The sequence below is a fragment of the Rattus rattus genome, chromosome 1 (assembly GCF_011064425.1).
Source record: "Rattus rattus isolate New Zealand chromosome 1, Rrattus_CSIRO_v1, whole genome shotgun sequence".
NCBI classification, from domain to species: domain Eukaryota; kingdom Metazoa; phylum Chordata; class Mammalia; order Rodentia; family Muridae; genus Rattus; species Rattus rattus.
The window spans coordinates 11,650,570-11,671,314 of record NC_046154.1 but is presented as its reverse complement, the minus strand read 5'-3'; the positions used below and the strand labels follow the sequence as shown (position 1 = coordinate 11,671,314).

Sequence of the window (20,745 nt, the reverse complement as noted above, 5' to 3'; positions counted from 1 at the left end):
GGGTTAGGTCCCTAACACCAAAAAACTAAAAGTCACAATGTCAGCCAGACAGTGGTATGCGCCTGTAATTCTAGCTACTTAGGAAGCTGAGACAGGAGGATGATGGATTCAAGGCTTCTTTGGGCAACTTAGCAAGACCCTGTTTGATGATGATGATGATGATGATGATGATGATGATGATGATGATGATGATGATGATGATGATGAAGAAGCAGCTGGTGACATAGTTCTGTGATAAAGCATTTATTTGCCCGGCATGTATAAGGCCTGTTATTAGCAAGCAAAGAAAAACTATATATATTTTTTTTTCTCTCACTCAGAGGACACATGCCATCCTACTCTCCCATAGCTCTTAAATCTATCATGTACCCTATTTTCCTTAATAAACCCTCTCTTCAATCTAACTCATCCCGAAATTCTTTAGTGCACTGTAAGTCAAGACCCTGGTTTCACATGCATGTATGTATAGAATGCATGTATGTATGTGTATATATATAATGCATGCGTATGTATGTATGTATGTATGTATGTATGTATGTATGTATGTATGTATGTATGTATGTATGTATGTATGTATGTGTGGAGAAAGAAAAGAACAGAAAAAAAGATCACCAACCTGAACCCTTTCCTAAACTGAATCCCCCCCGCCCCTGGCTTTGAACCAAGAAACTACAACTCCCATCGTGCCCCAGAACGCCCGTGGTTAGCCACCACTAGAACTACATCCCCCGGCGTGCCTTGGTCTCGCGTAACTTGCTGAGAGAACTACATCTCCCGTCAAGCCGCGAGAGGAGGGAGTGGCAAAGCTTAGGGAAGCCGCTCTGGGCTACCTGGGATTTCCCAGAGTCGCCAAGTCCCACTTTGAGGATGGAGCTATCCCGGGGAGCCAGCGCCCCGGACCGGGACGATGTCGGGCCTCTCAAACCCTGTCTGCTTCGCCGCAACCACAGCCGTGAGCAGCACGGCGTGGCAGCCTCCAGTCTCGAGGAGCTGAGGAGCAAAGGTTGGCTGCTGAGGGGACCGGGCGTGGTCGGGAAGGTGACCCCAGAACCTAGAGACTGCAGTGGCCCACGTGGGTCCAGCGATTGACAGATCCCTGGTGTTTTTACTTACACAGAGAGGCCCGTGAAGGGGACGGGAAACTGCAGATCCAGGCTCACTGGCCTGATTTTGAACCAAACCGAGTCCAGCGTATTCGGTCCACTCTGGCTCACAAAAGCGGTACTGGGGGCGTGGGGATGAGTGTCCGCAGTCAGTACCTCTTCCGTTAAAAGGGAGCTGCCAGTGCCTGCCCCTTAGAGTCCAAACAAGGAACGTAGCCAGGTTCTGAGCCTGACTATACCTTGAACGTAGTCATCTCTGGACACTTAGTTTTTTTTCTTAGCAGCGTAGTGGGTGTGTTTCTAGCCTTGCTTCAAAGGATTCTTGGGACTCTCAAGTGAGATGATCTGTTCAATGGTTACTTACAAGCGTTATTAGCCTGTAACAACACATGAGGTACCCAAAGAAGTTCTGCAGGTCTTTCGTGTCAGCTAGCTCCGGGCACTTAGCATAGTGCGTGTCAGGGTGTGCAGCGCTTCCCAAGAGCTGCTGAGACCCAGGAACAGGGTTTGATTTGGTGGCAGGGATTCTGTCACACAAAGGTTTGCATTTCACCCCGGCACAAGGTTAGTTCAATTTTAATGCCGCTTCAGTTGCATTGGCTGGCTGTTCTTGGCCCAGAGGCTTCTGTTCTCTGCAGCTGAGCTTATAGGAGACTGGCTGTTCTATTTTGGGCGATGACAGCCTTATGGAAAACCTCTTGCCTGGCAATAATATAATTGAAAGGACACTGAGTCGCGCTTCTGCCGATACTGTATTTTCCTTCAGTTTAGAAGAACTGTGAAAGAAAATACCTACAAGGAGAAGGAACCACCTTCTTTTTATTTTCCGACATTTGATATGTAGAATTTAAGGTTACCACCAGACAAATGAGCAAGAGATACCATTCCTCGTCCACAGTAATGAGACCAGCCTCCGGTTGGATGCTTATTTACATAGACTCAAGTGCCTCCTCTGTTAGGATGCTGGAAAGAAGGCCCAGCTGCTAAAAGCGCTCTCTGCTCTTGCACAGGATCTGGGCTCAGTTCTTAGCACCGACACGGTGGTTCACAACCTTCTATAACTCCCAGTTCCAGGGCATCCAACACCCTCTCCTGGCCTCCATGGGTGGGTACAACGCATGTGTGTAGTCCAAACACACATACATGCAGAAAGAAAGCGCTCCTGCATATAAGATCTAAACAAACGAAAAGCTTAGTCTCAACTGTGCCTCTTACTGTGGGGTTTTGAGTAAGTTCCTTAATCTCTCAGAGCTTGGGTTCATTGTCTGTAAATTGGCAATAATAGTAACTCCTTTATATTATATATATATGTAATATATAATATAATATAAATTATATATATATGTATACATATGTGTGTGCATATATATATATGCACACACACACTATATATATATATATGTATATATGTATATACATATATATATATATTAGTTTTTTTTTACCGGAAACGCAGTTAGAATAGTACCAGGCATGTGATGAATGTCACATATGTGGGTCACACACCACAGAGCACTAAGACATATCATTCCTTTATGATACGGAGTTTTGTTCACTGCCACATATTTTCTTCCTCTCAGCCTGTGAACTTCTGGCCATCGATAAGTCCCTGACACCAGTCACCCTGGTCCTGGCAGAGGATGGGACCATAGTGGACGATGAGGACTATTTCCTCTGCCTCCCTTCCAACACAAAGTTTGTGGCGCTGGCCTGCAACGAGAAGTGGGCATACAACGACTCGGGTAAGAAATGTAGGCTTCGTGACCAAGAGCCGTCCCGGCTCGCTGGCCCACGCAGGCCGGTGTTTGCTGGTTGTCTGGCCGACTAAACGCTTACACAGCAGATGCTACCCCAGCCCCTCTGCGTGCCAGGCATGGAGCTAAGGCTCGGGGAGGAGAGGAATGGGACATGTCACCCAGACCCGTGGCAACTGAAACCCAGCATGTCAATGAAACCGGGGGTGTGAATCTCGGCTCTGCCATTTCTAGCCAGGTGACTGGACAAGCTACACAGCCTGCTGGATCCTTACTGAAATAATAATTACAGTATCTACCCCAACGGTGACGACCTAGAGTGTCTCCGGACCTTGTCCAAGGCATTGTGTTAGTGACTGATCTTATCTGGTACAAAGAAAGGTCTCGGCCGAGGCTGCTGCCCCCCTCAGCAACCCTGCAGATTCGGAGTTGAGCAGTACTTGTCGTAGAGCTAGAGAAACATCTTTTCAAAGGCCGCTGCTACTGAATCGAGGCTCTGATCAACCTCGGATGCCCTTGGGATTTTATCCCTTCAGCCGTTCTCAATTAAAGAAAAGATCAGTCTCCACCCCTCCCCCACCCTCAGGAGCGTGCTGGTGAGAGTGAGGTTTTCAAATACAAAACCACAACACAGCCAGACCCGGGGCAGACACCTGTGGTCCCTGCCAGAGCTTAGGAGTTGGAGGTAGGAGTGTCGGAAGACCTAGGCTAGCCTCAGCTACATAGTGAATCCAACTCCAGTGTGTGCTGTGTGAAATCCTCTTCCCTCTCTTCAACTCCCCTCCCAGCCACCCAAGCACAGAGATTGTAAAAAGAGAGGTGTGGCGGGGACCTTTGGCCCTTATGTTGCCATCCCTTAGGGTTAAGCGGCTGGCTGCTGCTTCCTTTTTTGCCTTTTGAGACAAGGTCTTACTCCGTAGATCAGGCTGGCCTCTGACTTGCTGCAGCCCGTCCTCCCTCAGCCTTCTGAGGGCTGGGATTTAAGATATTAGGCACCACACTTGGTGTAAATAATACAGCGCAGTTTCAAACAGACATAAATTGAAGGCAGAGGAGGAAAAATTAAAGCCCGAGCTGGGGGCTAGCTTTCCTGTAAGTCCCTGAGAAAAGGTCCCCCCTTCCCACCACCGCCCCACCCCTGTCGTCATCCCGAGTGGTCAGTGAGCAGGACATGCACACTCTCCGTACTGCTGTGTATTGGGGCCCTCGGGTGACTGACCTGACCAGCATTTTCTCTATGTCAGATGGAGGAACAGCTTGGGTTTCCCAAGAGTCCTTTGACACAGATCAAACGGACAGCGGGGCAGGGGTGAAGTGGAAGAATGTGGCCAGGCAGCTGAAAGAGGATCTGTCCAGCATCATCCTGCTGTCGGAAGAGGAGCTCCAAGTAAGTCTTGCCCACAGCCCCACAACACTCCCAGCCTCTACTGTCCCAGAACCCTAGGCTCTGTACCCTGTCTCCCTGCCATAGTAGCTCTACCGTCCATTGATGCTTTTTAGAAAAAGATTTATTATATATGAGTACACTATTGCTGTCTTCATGCACATCATAAGAGGGCATCAGATCCCATTACAGATGGTTGTGAGCCACCATGTGGTTGCTGGGATTTGAACTCAGGACCTCTGGAAGAGCAGTCAGTGCTTTTTTTTTTTTTTTTTTTGGTTTTTTTTTTTTGGAGCTGGGGACCGAACCCAGGGCCTTGCGCTTCCTAGGCAAGCGCTCTACCACTGAGCTAAATCCCCAACCCCAGTCAGTGCTCTTAACCACTGAGCCATCTCTCCAACCCGTGAGTTGATTTTTTAAGATGCAAATGCCCTGAACCCACCCTAGACCTGTTGAAGTGAGTGCACAGGGCGGTATCCAGGGGTGGGGAGACCGCGTAGATTGGAGGGTGATAAGGAAGTGACTCTGCTTACTTTTTAACTACATGGGGCGGAGTGGCACACACTCGAGTCAGCGCTTGGGAGGCAGAGAGGCAGGCGGACCTCTGTGAGTTTGAGGCCAGCCTGGTCTACATAGTGAGTTCCAGGACAGCCAGGGCTACACAGTGAAACCTTGTCTCAAATAGTAATGATGATGATAACGTCACTGCCCTCTAGGTCAGCAGAATGTGGTGTGACCACAGAAAGGATTGGGATCTCGGGGCTGAGGGGACAGTAAGCACAGCTCAGTTCTCCGGACCCACACGGAGAAGCCACGAGTGATGGTGGAGGCATGTAATTCCAGCACTGGGGAGGCTGGTGGTGCGGCCCTGGGGCTTCACGACTACCAGCCTCACCTAACTAGTGAGCTACAGGTCAGGGAGATGCAAGGGAAGGCGACCGGCACTGGAGGAATGATGGCGGGGGAGGTGCTCTGGCCTCCATGCGCGTGTGAAGGGTCTCGCCACCAGGTGCAGCATCCGTGAATCTGTTTTCAGTATTTGGGGGCGGGGGGATGGGAGGGACTTGTTTCTCATGAGCATGTGTGTGGGAGGAGGAGAACGACTTAGGGACTGAGTTCCCTCCTTCCACCTTCTTGTGGGACCCGGGCAAACGCAGGTCATCGGGCACGCACAGCTAGCGCTTCGCCCTCTGCGCCATCTCACCAGCCCAGCCTCCATGAATCTGAAGAGGACTGTAGGAGTGAAAGGAGCCAGACGACAGACCGCGCAACTCTGATCGCGCCACTCAGTGCTTGCTTTTTATTTTTTATGTCGGTTGTTCTCACTGGGACAAGGTCTAGCTTTTGTAGCCCTGGATGGCATAGGTCTTTTTTTTTTTTTTTTTTTTTTTTTGGTTTTTTTTCGGAGCTGGGGACCAACCCAGGCCTTGCGCTTCCTAGGCAAGCGCTCTACCACTGAGCTAAATCCCCAGCCCGATGGCATGGGTCTTATTAAGTAGCTCAGGTTGGCCTCAAACTTGCAAGTGATTCTGCTGCTTCCACCTTCCAAGTTCTGGAAACAGATGTTCATCAGCACATCTGGCTCTGTGATTTCATTTATTCGAATGTGCTGGGGTTTGTGATACAAAGGAGAGAAAAAGCAGACTGAGCCAAAAGGGTCGTGAGTATGTGGCCAGCCTGGGCTACCTAGTAAAGACCCTGACTCAGAAACATAGGTAAATGGTTGTGTGGGCTGGGACACGCTGTAGTTGCTAATGAGCTTGGTTTCGGATAGTAATTTTTTCTCAGTGGGATGGGGTACATACATGCTTCGTCATTGAGCTGCACCCTCACCAGGGGGGAAAACAGTGGGCTCTAGCGGTGGGAATGCTAGAACCCCCGAGTGGAGGACTCGTACAGACGCTCTGGGAAAGCGGGAGCCCTTCCTCAGTTCCCTTTCCCTCCCTGGGGACAGCTGACCTCAGTTTCCTTCCAAGATATTTTGCCTACAAACAAGTACACCTGTTTCCTCTTACTCTTTGTTTGCCTGGTTGGTTTGGTTTTCGAGAGGGTTTCTCTGTGTAACCCTGGCCATTCTGGAACTTGCTCTGTAGACCAGACTGGCCTCAACGTCCAATTCCCCGACATCCACCTGCTTCTGCACGCACCACTGTCCTAGTCAGGGTTCCTACTCCTGCACAAATGTCATGACCAGGAAGCAAGCTGGGAAGGAAAGGGTTTATTCAGCTTACACCAAAGGAAGTCAGGACAGGAACTCAAGCAGGGCAGGAAGCAGGAGCTGATGCAGAGGCCATGGGGGGATGTTACTTACTGGCTTGCTTCCCCTGGCTTGCTCAGCTTGCTCTGTTATAGAACTCAGGACTACCAGTCCAGGGGCGGCACCACCCACAATGCGTCCCCCCTACCTTGATTGCTAATTGAGAAAATGCCTTACAGCTGGGTCTCATGGAGGCGTTTCCTCAAGGGAGGCTCCTTTCTCTGTGATAACTCCAGCTTGTGTCAAGTTGACACACAAAACCAGCCAGTACAACCATCATGCCTAGTTTCTATTATTTACCTTTAAATAACAAAGTTTTATTTTTATTTTTTAAATTTATTTTAAAATTCTATGTGTGTGTGTGTGTGTGTGTACATCACATGCTCACCTGTGGATGCACATGTGGAGACCAGAGGTCCATGTCCGGTATCCTCAGCTATTTTGCAGACATGCTTATCTGTAAAGTAAACTCAGAGTATAGTTGCTCAATTAAAGGGTACGTGCATTTTAAACATTGGCAGGTTCCCAAGAGATAACAACCTAAGAGTCTGAACAAGATGGAGCCTGCGTGGGGAAGTCTGGGCCTGTGTTCTGGACAGAAGGAAGGCAAGAGCCTTTAATTTTCTCATCTTTTACTGTGGGTGTGAATGTGGTCATAGAGGCCCCCTGGAGCTGGAGTTGCAGGAGACTGTAAGCAGTCTGACGTAGATGCTGGGGATCGGACTTGAGGCATCTACCCCAGCAATGTACACTCTTAACCCCTGAGCCACCTCTCCAGCCCTGCCTGCTTTTAAGAACACAAAGAGCAGAAGGCATGGTAGTGTGCGCCTGTCATCTGGCACTCGGGAGGCTCGGAAGGCAGGCTTGCCATCGGCCAGCCTGGACTACATCGTGAGTTCCAGACCACGCTGAGCTACACTGGGAAACTCTTGATTCTAAAACGTGGGGCCTAGGCTGGGGCTCACTTAGCACAGAGCTTGCCCAGCATGGATGTGCTGGGATGTGAACGGAGCCCTGACTCTGGTCCCCAGAAGGTCATAAATGGAGTGTGTAGAACTATGTCCTCAGTACGGAGTCGAAGGAAGGAGGACAGAAAGTTCAAGTTGATCCTCAGCTACAAGTCAAGCAGAGTATACAAGTGTCTCAAAGAAACAAGAAGTACTTAGGGGATGAAATGTGAGTCCTCATTCATAACCCAGCACACTAGAGATGTGGGCCCTTTTATTTTTTAAAGATTTATTTATTTATTTACTTTATACACATGAGTACACTGTCGCTGTCTTCAGACATACCAGAAGAGGGCATCAGATCCCATTACAGATGGTTGTGAGCCACCATGTGGTTGCTAGGAATTGAACTCAGGTCCTCCGGAAGAGCAGCCAGTGCTTTTAACCGCTGAGCCATCTCTCCAGTTCCTAAAGCAAGGGTCATTTTCTCATCAGCTCTTTTTGCTTGTTTTCAATACTAGCGATCAAACCAGGTCCTTGTGAATCTCAGACACTCACTGCACCTCTAAGCCTCAACCTTGGGCGATTTGAGTTTCTTATATGCCCGGCTCTGAGTTCAGAGTGGCTCCCAAGAGTGTCAACAGTGTATCTTTTCCTTGTGAAACAATTTGATTGTTGTGGATTTGAGCCCAGTCTTCAGTATTCCAGACTGACCCTGAACTCCCCAGGGCTTCATATTGTCTTCCAGTTTATGCTGACCTAAGTTCCTGACATAGGCCCATACCAACAGAGCCAAGTCCTCAGGCCTCGGTTCTTGCTTGTTTTGGAGACAAGGTCTCTATAGCTAACCCCAAACTCTTAGCAATTCCCCTGCCCCAGCCTCCTAAAGGGTGGGCTTGTAGGCATGCACAACCATACCTAGCTCTTCCTTCCTTCCTTCCTTCCTTCCTTCCTTCCTTCCTTCCCTTCCTCTCCCTTCCCTTCCCTTCCTTCTTTCTTCCTTTCGAAGCAAAGTTGTTTGTGCAGAAAGGGTTTAGCATCCATTTAAGCATTGGTGTCAATGGAGCTGCTTAGAGCAAGGACAGTGCAAGCCAGGCATGGTGGCTCCTGTCTAGTTCCAGCACTCGTGTGATCTCAAGGCCAGCCCTGTGTATATACACAGTTCCAACCAGCAATGCTTTCATAGTAAGGCTGTCTCAAAAAACAAACCAAACAGAAAAACCCCACCCAAACCACAAAGGACCCTATATACATCCAAGACATAGTTGTAGACTAGAGAATCCTGCCTAAACCCACTTTTTAAAAGGATTTATTTTACTTTATGAGTGTTTTGCCTGCATACATATATGCGTCCATGTGTTTGCCTGTTAGGGCCCCTGAATTGGGGTTACAGATGTGAGTCTCCATGTGAGTGCTAAGAATTGAACCTAGGTTTTCTCCAAGAGCAACAAGTGCTCTTAGGCACTGAGCCATTTCTCCAGCCTATAAACCCACATTTAATCAAGGGGGGTGTGTGTGTGTGTGTGTGTGTGTGTGTGTGTGTGTGTGTGTGTGTGTATTTAAAAAAACCACTGAGCCTACTAAAACTGAACCTTCTGCTAAATTTGGAACGAACAGCTAACATCATCCATCCTTCACGGATTGACCATGCCACGTCCTGGCTCAGCATGGGCTACAGTTTAACACGTAATCTTGGGCTGCAGAGATGGCTCAGCAGGAAAACGTGCTCGTAGCTCGGTCCTGATGACCTGAGTTCAGATCTCCGGGCCGCATGTGAAACACCAGGCCAGCCTCTCTTCTCCACACACATAACAAAAATACATAGTTTTAAGAAACAGGGCCGGGGCTGGAGAGATGGCTCAGTGGTTAAGAGCACTGACTGCTCTTCCAGAGGTCCTGAGTTCAATTCCCAGCAACCACATGGTGGCTCACAACCATCTGTAATGGGATCTGATGCCCTCTTCTGGTGTCTGAAGACAGCTACAGTGTACTCACATATGTAAAATAAATAAAATATAAAAAGAAAAAAAAAGAACAGGGCCAGCAGCATGGCCTAGTGAGTTAAGGCATCTGCCATCAAGCCTAGGAAACTCACTTCCATCCCCAAACCCACAAGGTAGAGACTCAATCTCAGAGTCTCCTGCCTTCTGCTCTCTACACCCTGGCTCTACACACTCTCCTTGGTGCCTTTATGCCCATGTATATCTTTTATACGTTTATCGTTTATACATATTATGAAAATGTCTTTAGTGCCTGTGTGTGTGGGTGTGTGTGCGTGCGTGCGTGCGTGGTTGGTATGTGAGCACAGGTGCTGGTAGAGGCCAGAGGTGGGGGTTACCTGAAGCTAGAGTTACAGGAAGTTGCGGGCCAGCCAGCGTAAGTGCTGAGAACCACACTCGGGTCCTCTGCAAGAGCCGACTCCCCAGCCCACGTGTGGTGTCGCCTTCTGCCTCTGCCAGCAGGAGAAGGCAGAGCAAAGGAGCGAAGGAGCCACAGCCCGCGTGTCCCATCAGGGCATCATACAGTGCTACACGCCAGACCAGAATGAACCGTGAAGTCTGGGACTAATGCTGTGTTTCCCAGTCTTCCTTCTGGGTACCCAGGCGTCCCAGTGTATCACCTGGAGAGGGAGTCAGGAGTGGGGGTCCCTGGGGTGTCTGCACAACAGCAGGAGGGGAAAGTGGAGCCCGAGATGAACAGGGTCCAGTCGGATTGGGAGCAGTGCTGACTACAGGCGGGTGGTGGGAGAGAGAAGCCTTCTTCAGGAATCCTAGGCGAAGACCCTTCCTGGCGATCTTTAGTGAAGCAGCTCTGAGATGATCCTTGCTTCTTCATGTTGCTTTTTGGGGGATGCATGTAAATGCATACACATTATTGGGTGAATCAGGGATTATATACTCTTGGGGGTAGGGCGTGAGAATATCCAGGAAGGGAAGTTCATTGGCTGAAGGCTAAGGCTATTGAGTTACCTCATTAACATGGCGAAGAACTCCAGAGGCCACGAGAGTGAGTGCCCATGGTCCTCTCAGCTGGGAGTCATGGCTCCGTGCTCCAGAGCAGGTACAGGGAGCAGCTCCGTCCCTGACGTTCTCACAGCTCCGAGGTTCCCGGGCTTGGACCTCACTCAGCCTTACCAGTTGCTACGCCTGTCTGCTGGCGCAGCCCTCTTGCCCTCCACCCACGTAGCTGAATTTCTAAGTGGAGGATTCATTTCCCCAGTCTTCACACTAGAATTTGGGGGATGTCAAACCTTCTTCTCTGAAAGGAACTTGAGGAAAAGATAGCCCGGTTCTGAAATGGATGCACTGGAGAGCTGCAGCGCTGCCCTGTGTTTTCGTTTTCTCAGAGCCTTTATCCCATGCCAGGCACTCATCGACATCCCCTGTGCAGAGTTGGCGCAGGAACTCTGCCAGAGTTGTGCCACTGTCCAGGGGCTGCAGAGCACGCTCCAGCAGGTGCTTGACCAGAGAGAGGAAGCACGCCAGTCCAAGCAGCTCCTGGAACTTTATCTCCAGGCCTTGGAGAAAGAGGGCAGCATCTTGTCCAACCGGAACGGTAAGACTCCCACTGCAGCTCCTCGGGGCGCAGCCTTGAGGGCGGGGCCTTGTCTGCAGAGCAGCCCAGTTCCTGAGGGTGATGCTTCTCTCACCCACTGAGCTTGCCTGCTTGGCTGGAGACTGCGCTCTCATAGTCGCCGCTTACTCTCTCGTCTGCATCGCAGAGTCCAAAGCTGCCCTTGGGGAAGAGCTGGATGCAGTTGACACGGGCGTCGGCGGAGAGGTGGCTTCACAGACGATGCTGAGAAGCCAGATCCTCGCAGCCCTGAAGGAGAAGCCGGCTCCAGAGCTGAGTCTGTCTAGTCAGGATTTGGAGGTGGGCAAGAACTAGGGACCCAGAACTGCAGAATGACTTCCTTGGAAGTAGAGTTTGGAGGCGCAGACGCACGTATGTGGATTCCCTTCCCCTCGCTGACTCACAGCTGCCAGTTTGCCTTTAAACACAGCCAAAGCATTTGCAAACATCTCACTTAATGTAAAGTCCAACTGGCCTTTTCGAGGGGGAAAGAGGCAGGGTCTCTCCGTGTAGCCCTAGCTGTCCTGGAACTTGCTCTGTAGACCAGGCTGGCCTTGAGATCTGCCCGCCTCTTCCTCCCGAGTGCTGGGACTAAAGGTCTGTGCCACCAACGATCAGCTCCAAATGACCTTAAAAGAAAAGGGATGCGTTTCCTCGGGTCATCAAACATTAGTCCTTTGTTCAAATTGACAATGACCTGACGGAGAGGAACTGAACTGCAGGCCGAAGCTTCTGAGGTGACTTCAGGGTAAAAGAGTCAAAGGTCCATGAGTCTGTACTTAAGGCTGCGGCTGAAGATCAGCACTTGGCCAGCAGTCACAAGGCCCACTCTGTCCCAAGTACCAAGTACCTCCCGGTCCTAGACAGAAGGGAAGGGAGTTAGATTAACTTGAGCTTAATTCAGTTTCCTGTTGTGCTGGGGGGACTTTAAATCGATGTGAGTGTGCGTCATGAAAGGCACATCATGGGGTTGGGGATTTAGCTCAGGGGTAGAGGCCCTGGGTTCGGTCCCCAGCTCCGGGGAAAAAAAAAAAAAAAGAAAGGCACATCATAGCCAGGTGGTGGTGCACGCGGCTTTAATCCCAGCACTCAGGAGGCAGGGCAGGCTGATCTCTGAGTTTGAGGCCAGCCTGGTCTACAGAATGAGTTCCAGGACAGCCAGAGCTATACAGAGAAACCGTATTGAAAAAAACCAAAAGAAAGAGAGGAGTGGGAAGGCAGGCACATCCTAGTGCATCCCAGGCCGGCCCGGGCCGCAGTCCGGGCCCCGTCTCTAAAAGAGGAGAAAGCAGCCCAGCGAGGGGCACAGAGCTGCCGTCTCAGTGGTTCTTCTTCTTGCTGCAGTCGGTCTCCAAGGAGGACCCCAAAGCCCTGGCTGTCGCTCTGAGCTGGGACATAAACAAGGCAGAGGCAGCCCAGCAGGCCTGTACCACGGAGCTCACCCTGCGCCTGCGGCAAGTGCAGAGCTTGCACTCACTCAGGAATCTCTCTGCAAAGAGGAAGCCACTGCCTGGGGACCCGCAGAGTCCCAAACGGGCCAAAGTGCGAGACTTCTCATAGCCAAACCGGACAAGCTTTGCAGAGGAGAACCTCGGTTCTGTGGTCTGTAAACACCCATCCGTGACCTCGTGACCTCATGACCTCTCCCACCCACACTCCCTCCACCTCCGCCCTGCTGTGAGCTCTCCTCGCTCCGGAAAAGCTGTTCCCTGTCTGTGCATACCCCTCTACCTCCTTTCAATGTCCTGGGTTTTCGTTGTTTTCTTACCTGTATGAGTGTGTTGCCTGCACGTATATCTGTGTACCTCACGCCCATGAAGGCCAGAAGAGAGTGTCGGGTCCCTTGGAGCTGGAGTAACAGCTCTCAGCAGCCGTGTGGGTGCTGGGAATCGACTCTGGGTCCTCTGGAAGTGGGGCCGGTGCTCTTAGCCCCTGAGCCATCTCCAGCTCTCAGCATGCACTTAGCGTGTGTTAGGCCTTAGGTTAAGTGAAAGTACCCGTCTAGGGCAGTGAAAACCTGTCATACTTTGGACTCGATGTCCTTACTCTACAACTTGAACATTAGAGCGTTAGACACAGTGGTAGAAAAAAGGCACCCAACAGCAGCAGTGGTGGCCAAGTTAATGAATGCAGTTGCTGTCCGCTTAAAGGCACATACTGAGTCTGCAGACCCCTGGGACATGGAGTCTGAGGCCCCATTTCTAATATCTGACTCAGTGTTGTGAAGCTGTTACCGCTGTGAGACTCCGGTCCACTTTCTAATATGTTTTGCCAGCAGCGGGTAGAAAGGATCATTGAGTCCCATGCTCTGCAACTCAGGTTTCTCTCTGCAGATCAGGGCACTTCCAGCTTTTCTGTGCTGTTTCTGCTCAGAGTTCTGCACCTTCTGCAATCCACAGTGCTGTCTGCCTTCAGGGAACGGACACCTAGTTACGGGTCATCTGACTTTCATGCGTGCTGGGAAGAAGAAGAGGGTCTCTAGCCCTCTTCTTTTTTTTCGTGTGTGTGTGTGTGTGTGTGTATGTGTGTGTGTGTGTTTTCTGGGTACTGGGAATTGAAATAAGATTTCATTCATAGACCTGAGCTCGTGCCCCCTAATGAACCACACCCCAGCCTCACGTTGACAAAGAAATATAGCATTAAGTTTTGGGGTAAAGGTGGGGTACACGAAGCAAATAAAAGTAATTGTGTCCTCGCCTACAGGGGGGGTCTGGTGCAGCTTTCAAGTCTTGTAGTGCCTGACAGCACCAGTTCCAAATGTTGGCATCAAAGCTCTTCCCACATCTTTGTGGTGCCTCTCAGTGCCTGAATAAAAGCCATTGCTGATCATCCATCACCAGCCATTGTTTGTTCAGAAACACTAATCCCACAGTACACAGATACAAAGAGAACCCTTTACAGTAAAATGGTGTGTATGTTGCACTGTATGTGGCCAAGCATTAGAGCTGCCAGGTGCTTCTGTCAGCATCAGATCACCCGGGATTTGACACAGGTAAGCTGACAGACAGTTGTCAGACAGCAGGGCAGCACTGTCCCAGCAAAGAGATCTCCCAAACAATGAAGTTCTGAACAGAATATCACCTGCCCTTGGGTTACATCTTAAATGTGTGTTCCTAGAAATCCAGGCTACACTAAAACTAAAAATAACTTAAAATAATCCTGGAACTTGGGAGGCAGGAGGATCTCCGTGAATCTGAGGCCACACTTACCTACATAGTGAACTACAGGTCAGCCAAGGTTACAAAGTGGAACACCCTGGCTTAAAAGAAGAAGAAAAATTAAACAGAATTAAGGTTTCAAGCGAAAATAATTCTGGGAATTACATTGATTCTTTTTGTAGTGAAGATACACATTCCATAGGGCTAATGTGGAGGTCAAAGGGCAATTTGTAGGAATGGTTTTCTTCCCTTCGATCCATGGGCCCCAAGGATCGAATTTGGTTTTTCAGGCTTGGAGGTAGGCACCTCTACCTGCTGGGTCATGATGCTGGACCCCGAACAGATCTCCATCCATACGGATCCAGCATGATCAAGTCTTGCAAGAAGCCAGGCACTGTGTTATGCTGTACCTGTTACCTACCTGCTCGAGAGGCCGAGGCAGGAAGGTCATCTGTGGCCAGCCTGGGCAAAATCGTCTCAAAAAGAAAAGCAGTACTATGAGCTATGGAACGATTTGTGTCTTGGACTTTTTTTTTTTTTTTTTTGGTTCTTTTTTTCCAGAGCTGGGGACCAAACCCAGGGCCTTGCGCTCCTAGGCAAGCTCTACCACTGAGCTAAATCCCCAACCCCATCTTGGACATTTTTAAAGACTTATTATAAATTTAATTAACGACTATGTGTACGAGTGGTTGCACATGTGCCTGGTTGCCCTTAGAGGTCAGAAGGGGACATTGGATTCCCTGGAACTGGAGTTACGGATAATTGTGAGCTACCACGTAGGTGCCAGGAGTCAAACCCAGGTCCTCTTCAAGAGCAACTAGTGCTCTTAACTGCTGAGGCATCTCTCCGGCCCCTCCCCCACATGTGTGTGGGATGTGAATGCAGGTGTGGGTACCAGGGTGAACATATGAGTTCCAGGGATCGAGCTGACGACATCACCAGGCTTGCTCGCTGAGCACCTCTGCTGGCTGGGTTATCTCACCAAGACAGTATGCCAGGTACTAAAGCCACACATCGTGGAAGAGATTACGTGAAGTGCCACGGGAGGAAGTGTGGTACGCAGCTGGAGATGATGAATGGTGGCTTTACCTCCCAGGGTCAGCAGGGTGTGAGGCAGGAGTGCTGTCAGCATTGTAAGAGAAACTCTGCCGCAGATGGGGGGAGAGCGGCGTTAAAGCTTGAACTCATGTTGAGCTATTGGTCTCCACACCGCAGTGGCCCAACCATTTTTAAGATTTACTTATTTATGTCTATGACCGCACTGTCCTGAACACACCAGAAAAGGGCATCGAATCCCATTACAGAGGGTTGTGAGCCACCATGTGGTTGCTGGGAATTGAACTCAGGACCTCTGCAAGAGCAGCCAGTGCTCTTAACCACTGAGCCATCTCTCCAGCCCGCACCCAACCTTCTAAAAGAGAAGCGCAGCCACTTGCCAATGCACCCAGAGCTAGCTGGCGAGTGAGGCCTGCCTATCCTGGTAGGAGAGGAGAATGTCATTAGGCAGGGACTAATGAACTCCCCACTAACCTTACTCAGTTCTGTCAACGCCAGTCAAGATGTTGGTCCCTGTTAGGCACCCGGCTCTGACAGGAGCTCTGCTAATTACCGCTCACCAGCCTTTAATTTCTGGGTAAAAGCAGGAGAAAAAAAATTGATTTTTCATTTTCCAGAGAAAAGGGGCTAACAGGGATCATCCTTACAATGTATACTAAATTCACCCCGAGTGTCACTAGTGAGACCTTACTAGATAATTTAGCCACTCAGTTCCTAAGAGCTCTGCATCTTTTTTCTTCAGAATTGGTCAGTTTTACTTGTGGAGTTTTACAGATTTGGGGTTTTCAGCTGGAGCTTATAGGGTATCTTTACTGTTTTTCTTTTACTCATTTTTTTTTAACATTTATTTATTTTATTTATAAGTACACTGTAGCTGTCTTCAGATACACCAGAAGAGGACATTGGATCCCATTACAGATGGTTGTGAGCCACCATGTGGCTGCTGGGATTTGAACTCAGGACCTCTGGAAGAGCAGTCAGTGCTCTTAGCTGCTGAGCCGTCTCTCCAGCCCCTCTTTTATATTTTTTAAACTTTTAGTTTTTGGGAAGGTATGTGTGGTGTGTGTGTCTGTGTCTGTGTCTGTGTCTGTGTGTCTGTGTGCAGGGTCAGAGGCATCAGATTCCCCCGGAGGTGGAGTTATGTGCAGTTGTGAGTTACCTGATGTGGGTCCATTTTCTTTAGTTTGCATGTGTGTCTATGGACTGCATGTAGGGACAATCTCAGGATTCCCTTTCCTCCAGTGCATCCTGATGGTGACACTCACCTTGTCAAGCTTGGCAGCGAGTGTTTTACCTGCTGAGCCATCCCAGTGGCCCTGCCTGTGACTTTTAAGAGACCCGGGGCAAGGTGTGGTGGCACATGCCTTTAATGGGGAGGCTGCTCTCTGAGTTTGAGTCCAAGATGGTTCACGGAATGAGTTCCAGGTCAGCCAGGACTACAGAGAAACCCTGTCTCAGTGGAATGGAGGAGGAAGAGAACATGAGAGAGAAGAAACGTGGAAGCGATATGGTCTTAGTTTAAGCACATACCCAGGTGCCCAGGTTCTTGCCACAGCTTCCGTGGTGAGTTCTTCAAGCAGTCATCACACCTCAGGAGCAGGCAGACCCCCTCCCCGCTCCCCGGCCCCTGCTCTGGCCTACGCGCTTCATTTCCAGATCCAAGAGCCATGAAGAACCAGACAGCACTGCGGTCCCACGGAGCCGAACCAGTAGGCTAATGCACAGGGAAAATGGTGTTTTGTTTTTTGTTTTGTTTTTGAGACAGGTCTCCCCATATAGCCCAGGTTGGCCTGGAACGTGAAATCCTCCTGCATCGGCTTCCCAAGCACTGAGATTACAGATCTGTCACACCTGATCAAACGGCCCTCCTTAACCTTCTAAGAAGTTTCGGGGGCTTGGGGGAATAGCCCGGCTGCTAAGAGCATTGGTTGCCTAGCAGCACCAGGCACCACATACAGAGTGTGGGGAAGCACACGCAGTTTCAGCATCCAGGAGATGAAGGCAAGGTCAGAAGCACAGGGTCATCGTCACGACGACATAGCGCACGGCCAGCCTGGTGACTCTCTTAGCCACTTTACTATTGCACCATGACTAAGACAGGGTAGAAGAGAAAGAGTTTAGGGGCTGGAGAGGTGGCTCCACGGTTAAGAGCACTGGCTGCTCTTCCAGAGGACTTGGGTTTGGTTCCCAGGACTCACAGGGCGGCTCACAAGTGTCTGTAACTCCAGTTCCAGGACGTATGCACTGCCTTGTCTGGCCTCAGCCACATACGCATTGCATAGACAACGGGTGCAGGCCAAACACCCACACATAAAAAAATGCAAAAAAAAGTTTAATTAGATTTACCAGTCAAGATGGCTGAGTCCGTGATGGCAGCGCAAAAGCGTGGAGACAGGAACGTCTGAGAGCTCACGTCTTGACCCACAACCAGGAAGCACAGAGTCCTCTGAAACACCACCCCTCCCCCACACACCAAGTGACATGCTTCTAGTCTTCCCCAAACACCCACCAACGGGGAACCAAATATTCAAATGCCTAAGATTTATGGGTGACATCTTCAAACCACCACAATGATACAAAACACCGCTTCCAAGATGACACAAGTTGTAGATAATGGGTTCCTCAGCTGGTCCTTGCTTCTGCCTTCCCCGTCTAGAAAGAACGCATTTCCTTCTATTAATAACTAGATGGTTTCTTTCCTGGTTTGTTCACACGGAGCCCATCCCTCTAGGAAGCTACTAATTAAGATGTGGAACGCGCCTTCGACAAGCACTGCTTATAGCGGTTGTTCGTGTCCGTTGAGTTTACTGGTCTGAGGCTGCAAAGTGCCATCCTCTGCTGTTCCTCCTGAAACGCAAGTCCTGTGGAGGATTTTATGAACCGCTCACACTCAGTCCTTCCCCAGCACTTCAAACATCTGATGTCACAGACGAATTAGAATGGATGGACCAAAACTGTGCAGATGGACACTGGCCATACCTTGACCATATATATATTTCTCTATTTACATTTCAAGTTTTATTCTCTTTCCCGGTGGTTTCCTATTCATAAACCCCCTATTCCCTTCCCCTCCCCCTTACTACCACCCCCCAACACTCCCCTGCACTGGGGGTTCAACCTTGGCAGGACCAAGGGCTGCTCTAAACTTATGTAGTGGTGCACACCTCACCCACTCAGCACTCAAGAGGCAGAGACAGAAGGCTCTTTTTCTGGTTTGAGGCCAACCTGGTCCACGCGGTGAATTCCAAGATAGCCAGGCTATGTAGAGAGACCCAGTCTCAAAACACACGACAGAAACCAGCCAAACAGCAAGAAGGTGTAAGAGAGCTCGCCCAGATCCTAAAGTCAGGAAGGTAGCCCTTTACCTTTTACTGGTTTTTCCTTACTTGTGGGTGTAGTTTATGAATGTGTGGGTCATGAGGAGGCCAGAGGTTAACGGGATGTCCTCCCTTCACTCAGCCTTATTTGAGACAAGTCTCTCACTGAACCTTAAGCTGGCCATTTTGGCTACAGTGGCCAGTCACTGAACTCGCAGTCTGCCTCCAACCCCAGCGCCGGGTCAGGTCACAGCTGTACAGCACTTTTTTCTCACGATGCCAAGCATCAGAAGTCAGGCCCTCGAGAGTGCAAGCACTTTATCCACTTAACCCTTTCCTATCAGCCTTGAGCGTAGTAACTCGGTCTAACAGCCGGCTGATACCAGTGGACATAAAGTCTCCTGAACTAAAGTAGCTTGGGCTTAATCGACTACCTGGCAGATCATTAGCTCCATTGTCCTGCAGTGGGGCACAGTTAAGGTGAAGTCCAGCCTTCCTTACGCATGCATGGGGCAGAGAAGACCCCAGGGGAAACTCAGACACTAGCACACCCGATTTCTGGAGACTCCGGCCTTCCGCTTAGATCCCTTCCACTAACACGCGGACCCCAGTACTGCTCTCCAGAGGCTGCTGTGCCGAAGTGTGATACAGTTCTCTTACCGTGTCGCTGTATTCAGCTAGTCTGACCGAGCTCAGCTCTGAGGACCCAGAGCCAAGTCAGCAGTCACATTTGGAGTCTGCTTCCCCCGGTGTCCAGAGATGAAACTCTGGCCTCTCCGGCCAGCCTCGGGCCCTTCCCCGTCTTAGGCCTGATTCTCAGAAACAAGGGATTCTAGATGGAGATCTGTGAGCTTTGAGTTCAGCTGTGGGGAGTAGAGTCCTAGTCTCTCTCCACACACTGAAAGACCCACCTACTGCAGTGGGCCTTAGCCTATCCAGAGTCTTTTGAAGAAGGGGGAGGTGTAAGTCAGGGTCTCTGTGCAACCCAAGCTGTTCCTGAGCTCCCAGAAATCCTCTTGGCTCAACCTCCTGAGGGCCGGAATTACTGCCCTACACCAGCACACCTAACCCGCCACACCCTCCTTGGGTGACTCAGTGACCTGTTGCTCCCAACCCTGGTGACCTGAGTTTGATCCCTGCACCTAACACAGTGGCTGGAGGAAGATACCAGCAGTTTTCCTGATAGCCATGTGCACACTGTGGCAACAAGTTTAGCATCTAGACCCTTCCCATTTGGTGTTTCTCTTAACGCGTGTGGCTCTGCAGTTAGGTGTGTATAAACCAGGAAGCATTTCAGCACCCTGGGGAGAATTGAAGCTGGTTTTGGAAACAGCGATCTGCCCCCAGCTTCCTTGGAGAAGACCGAAATCCTGCTTAGCTGAGGGCTCAGTGGTTGGTGGCTTTATATCGTAGAGGACGGAACTGTCTCTCGTCTATCTGCTATTCACTGGAGGCAAAGCTAACGTGACAAGTGTGTGTAAAGAATTTTGCTGGACGAAGTCTGGATGGTAGATTTTGGGGATACCTGTCTCAGAAGTCGAGGTGAGCCAGGCATGGTGGCACACACCCTGCCTGGCACACAAGAGGCAGAGACAGGGGATCCATGTGAATTGGAAACTGCAGATCAGCCAGCGCTGAACAGCGACTCCGTCCCCAAAAGCAAGAGGGGTGGATTAGATCAGCCAGCGCTCAACAGCAACTCCGTCTCCAAAAGCAAGAGGGGTGGATTAGCGGCGCTGCCCAGTGCAAAGCTTTTGTTCGGAGACATCTTTCCTCACCCAGTAAAACTGAAGCTACCACCAGGGAAAGAAACTGCACCAGATTAATATTGTTAATTAAAACAGCTGTGTAACGAATTTGAATATAACTTTTATAAGCATGTCAGCATGGTGTCGGCTTAATAGCATAACATTAGTTTTAAAATTAGTTTTAGCTAAAACGTGAGGAATAATCACTCAGTGTTGCTAACCTGCCTGTGAAGTTCACTGCTGAGGCAAACCCAGAGCCCATGGCTGCTAGGCAGGCGTCTGCGGCCCTGAGGCTCGAGGAGACTTTTAAACCGGACAGGAGTAGAGCTGGTGTAGAGGTACAGAGCTCCAATTCCAGCACTCGAGGCATGAGGACAGGCTGTGAGTTCAGGACCAGCCGGGCTACGTGTAAGACCCTACTGCCAGGAGCTAAAAATAAACTGAAAAT

General features: G+C 50.0%; 1 protein-coding gene across 1 annotated transcript; it reads left to right on the top strand.

Moving 5' to 3' along the window:
• Nucleotides 1–791: 791 nt before the first annotated feature.
• Dffa (DNA fragmentation factor subunit alpha) lies at nt 792–13,852 on the top strand. The gene is made up of 6 exons (XM_032894553.1): nt 792–1,003; nt 2,684–2,845; nt 4,102–4,244; nt 10,811–11,000; nt 11,167–11,318; nt 12,363–13,852. The coding sequence occupies exons 1-6, from the start codon at nt 868–870 to the stop codon at nt 12,576–12,578; spliced, it is 999 nt and encodes a 332-aa protein (XP_032750444.1). The 5' UTR covers nt 792–867; the 3' UTR covers nt 12,579–13,852.
• Nucleotides 13,853–20,745: the final 6,893 nt, after the last annotated feature.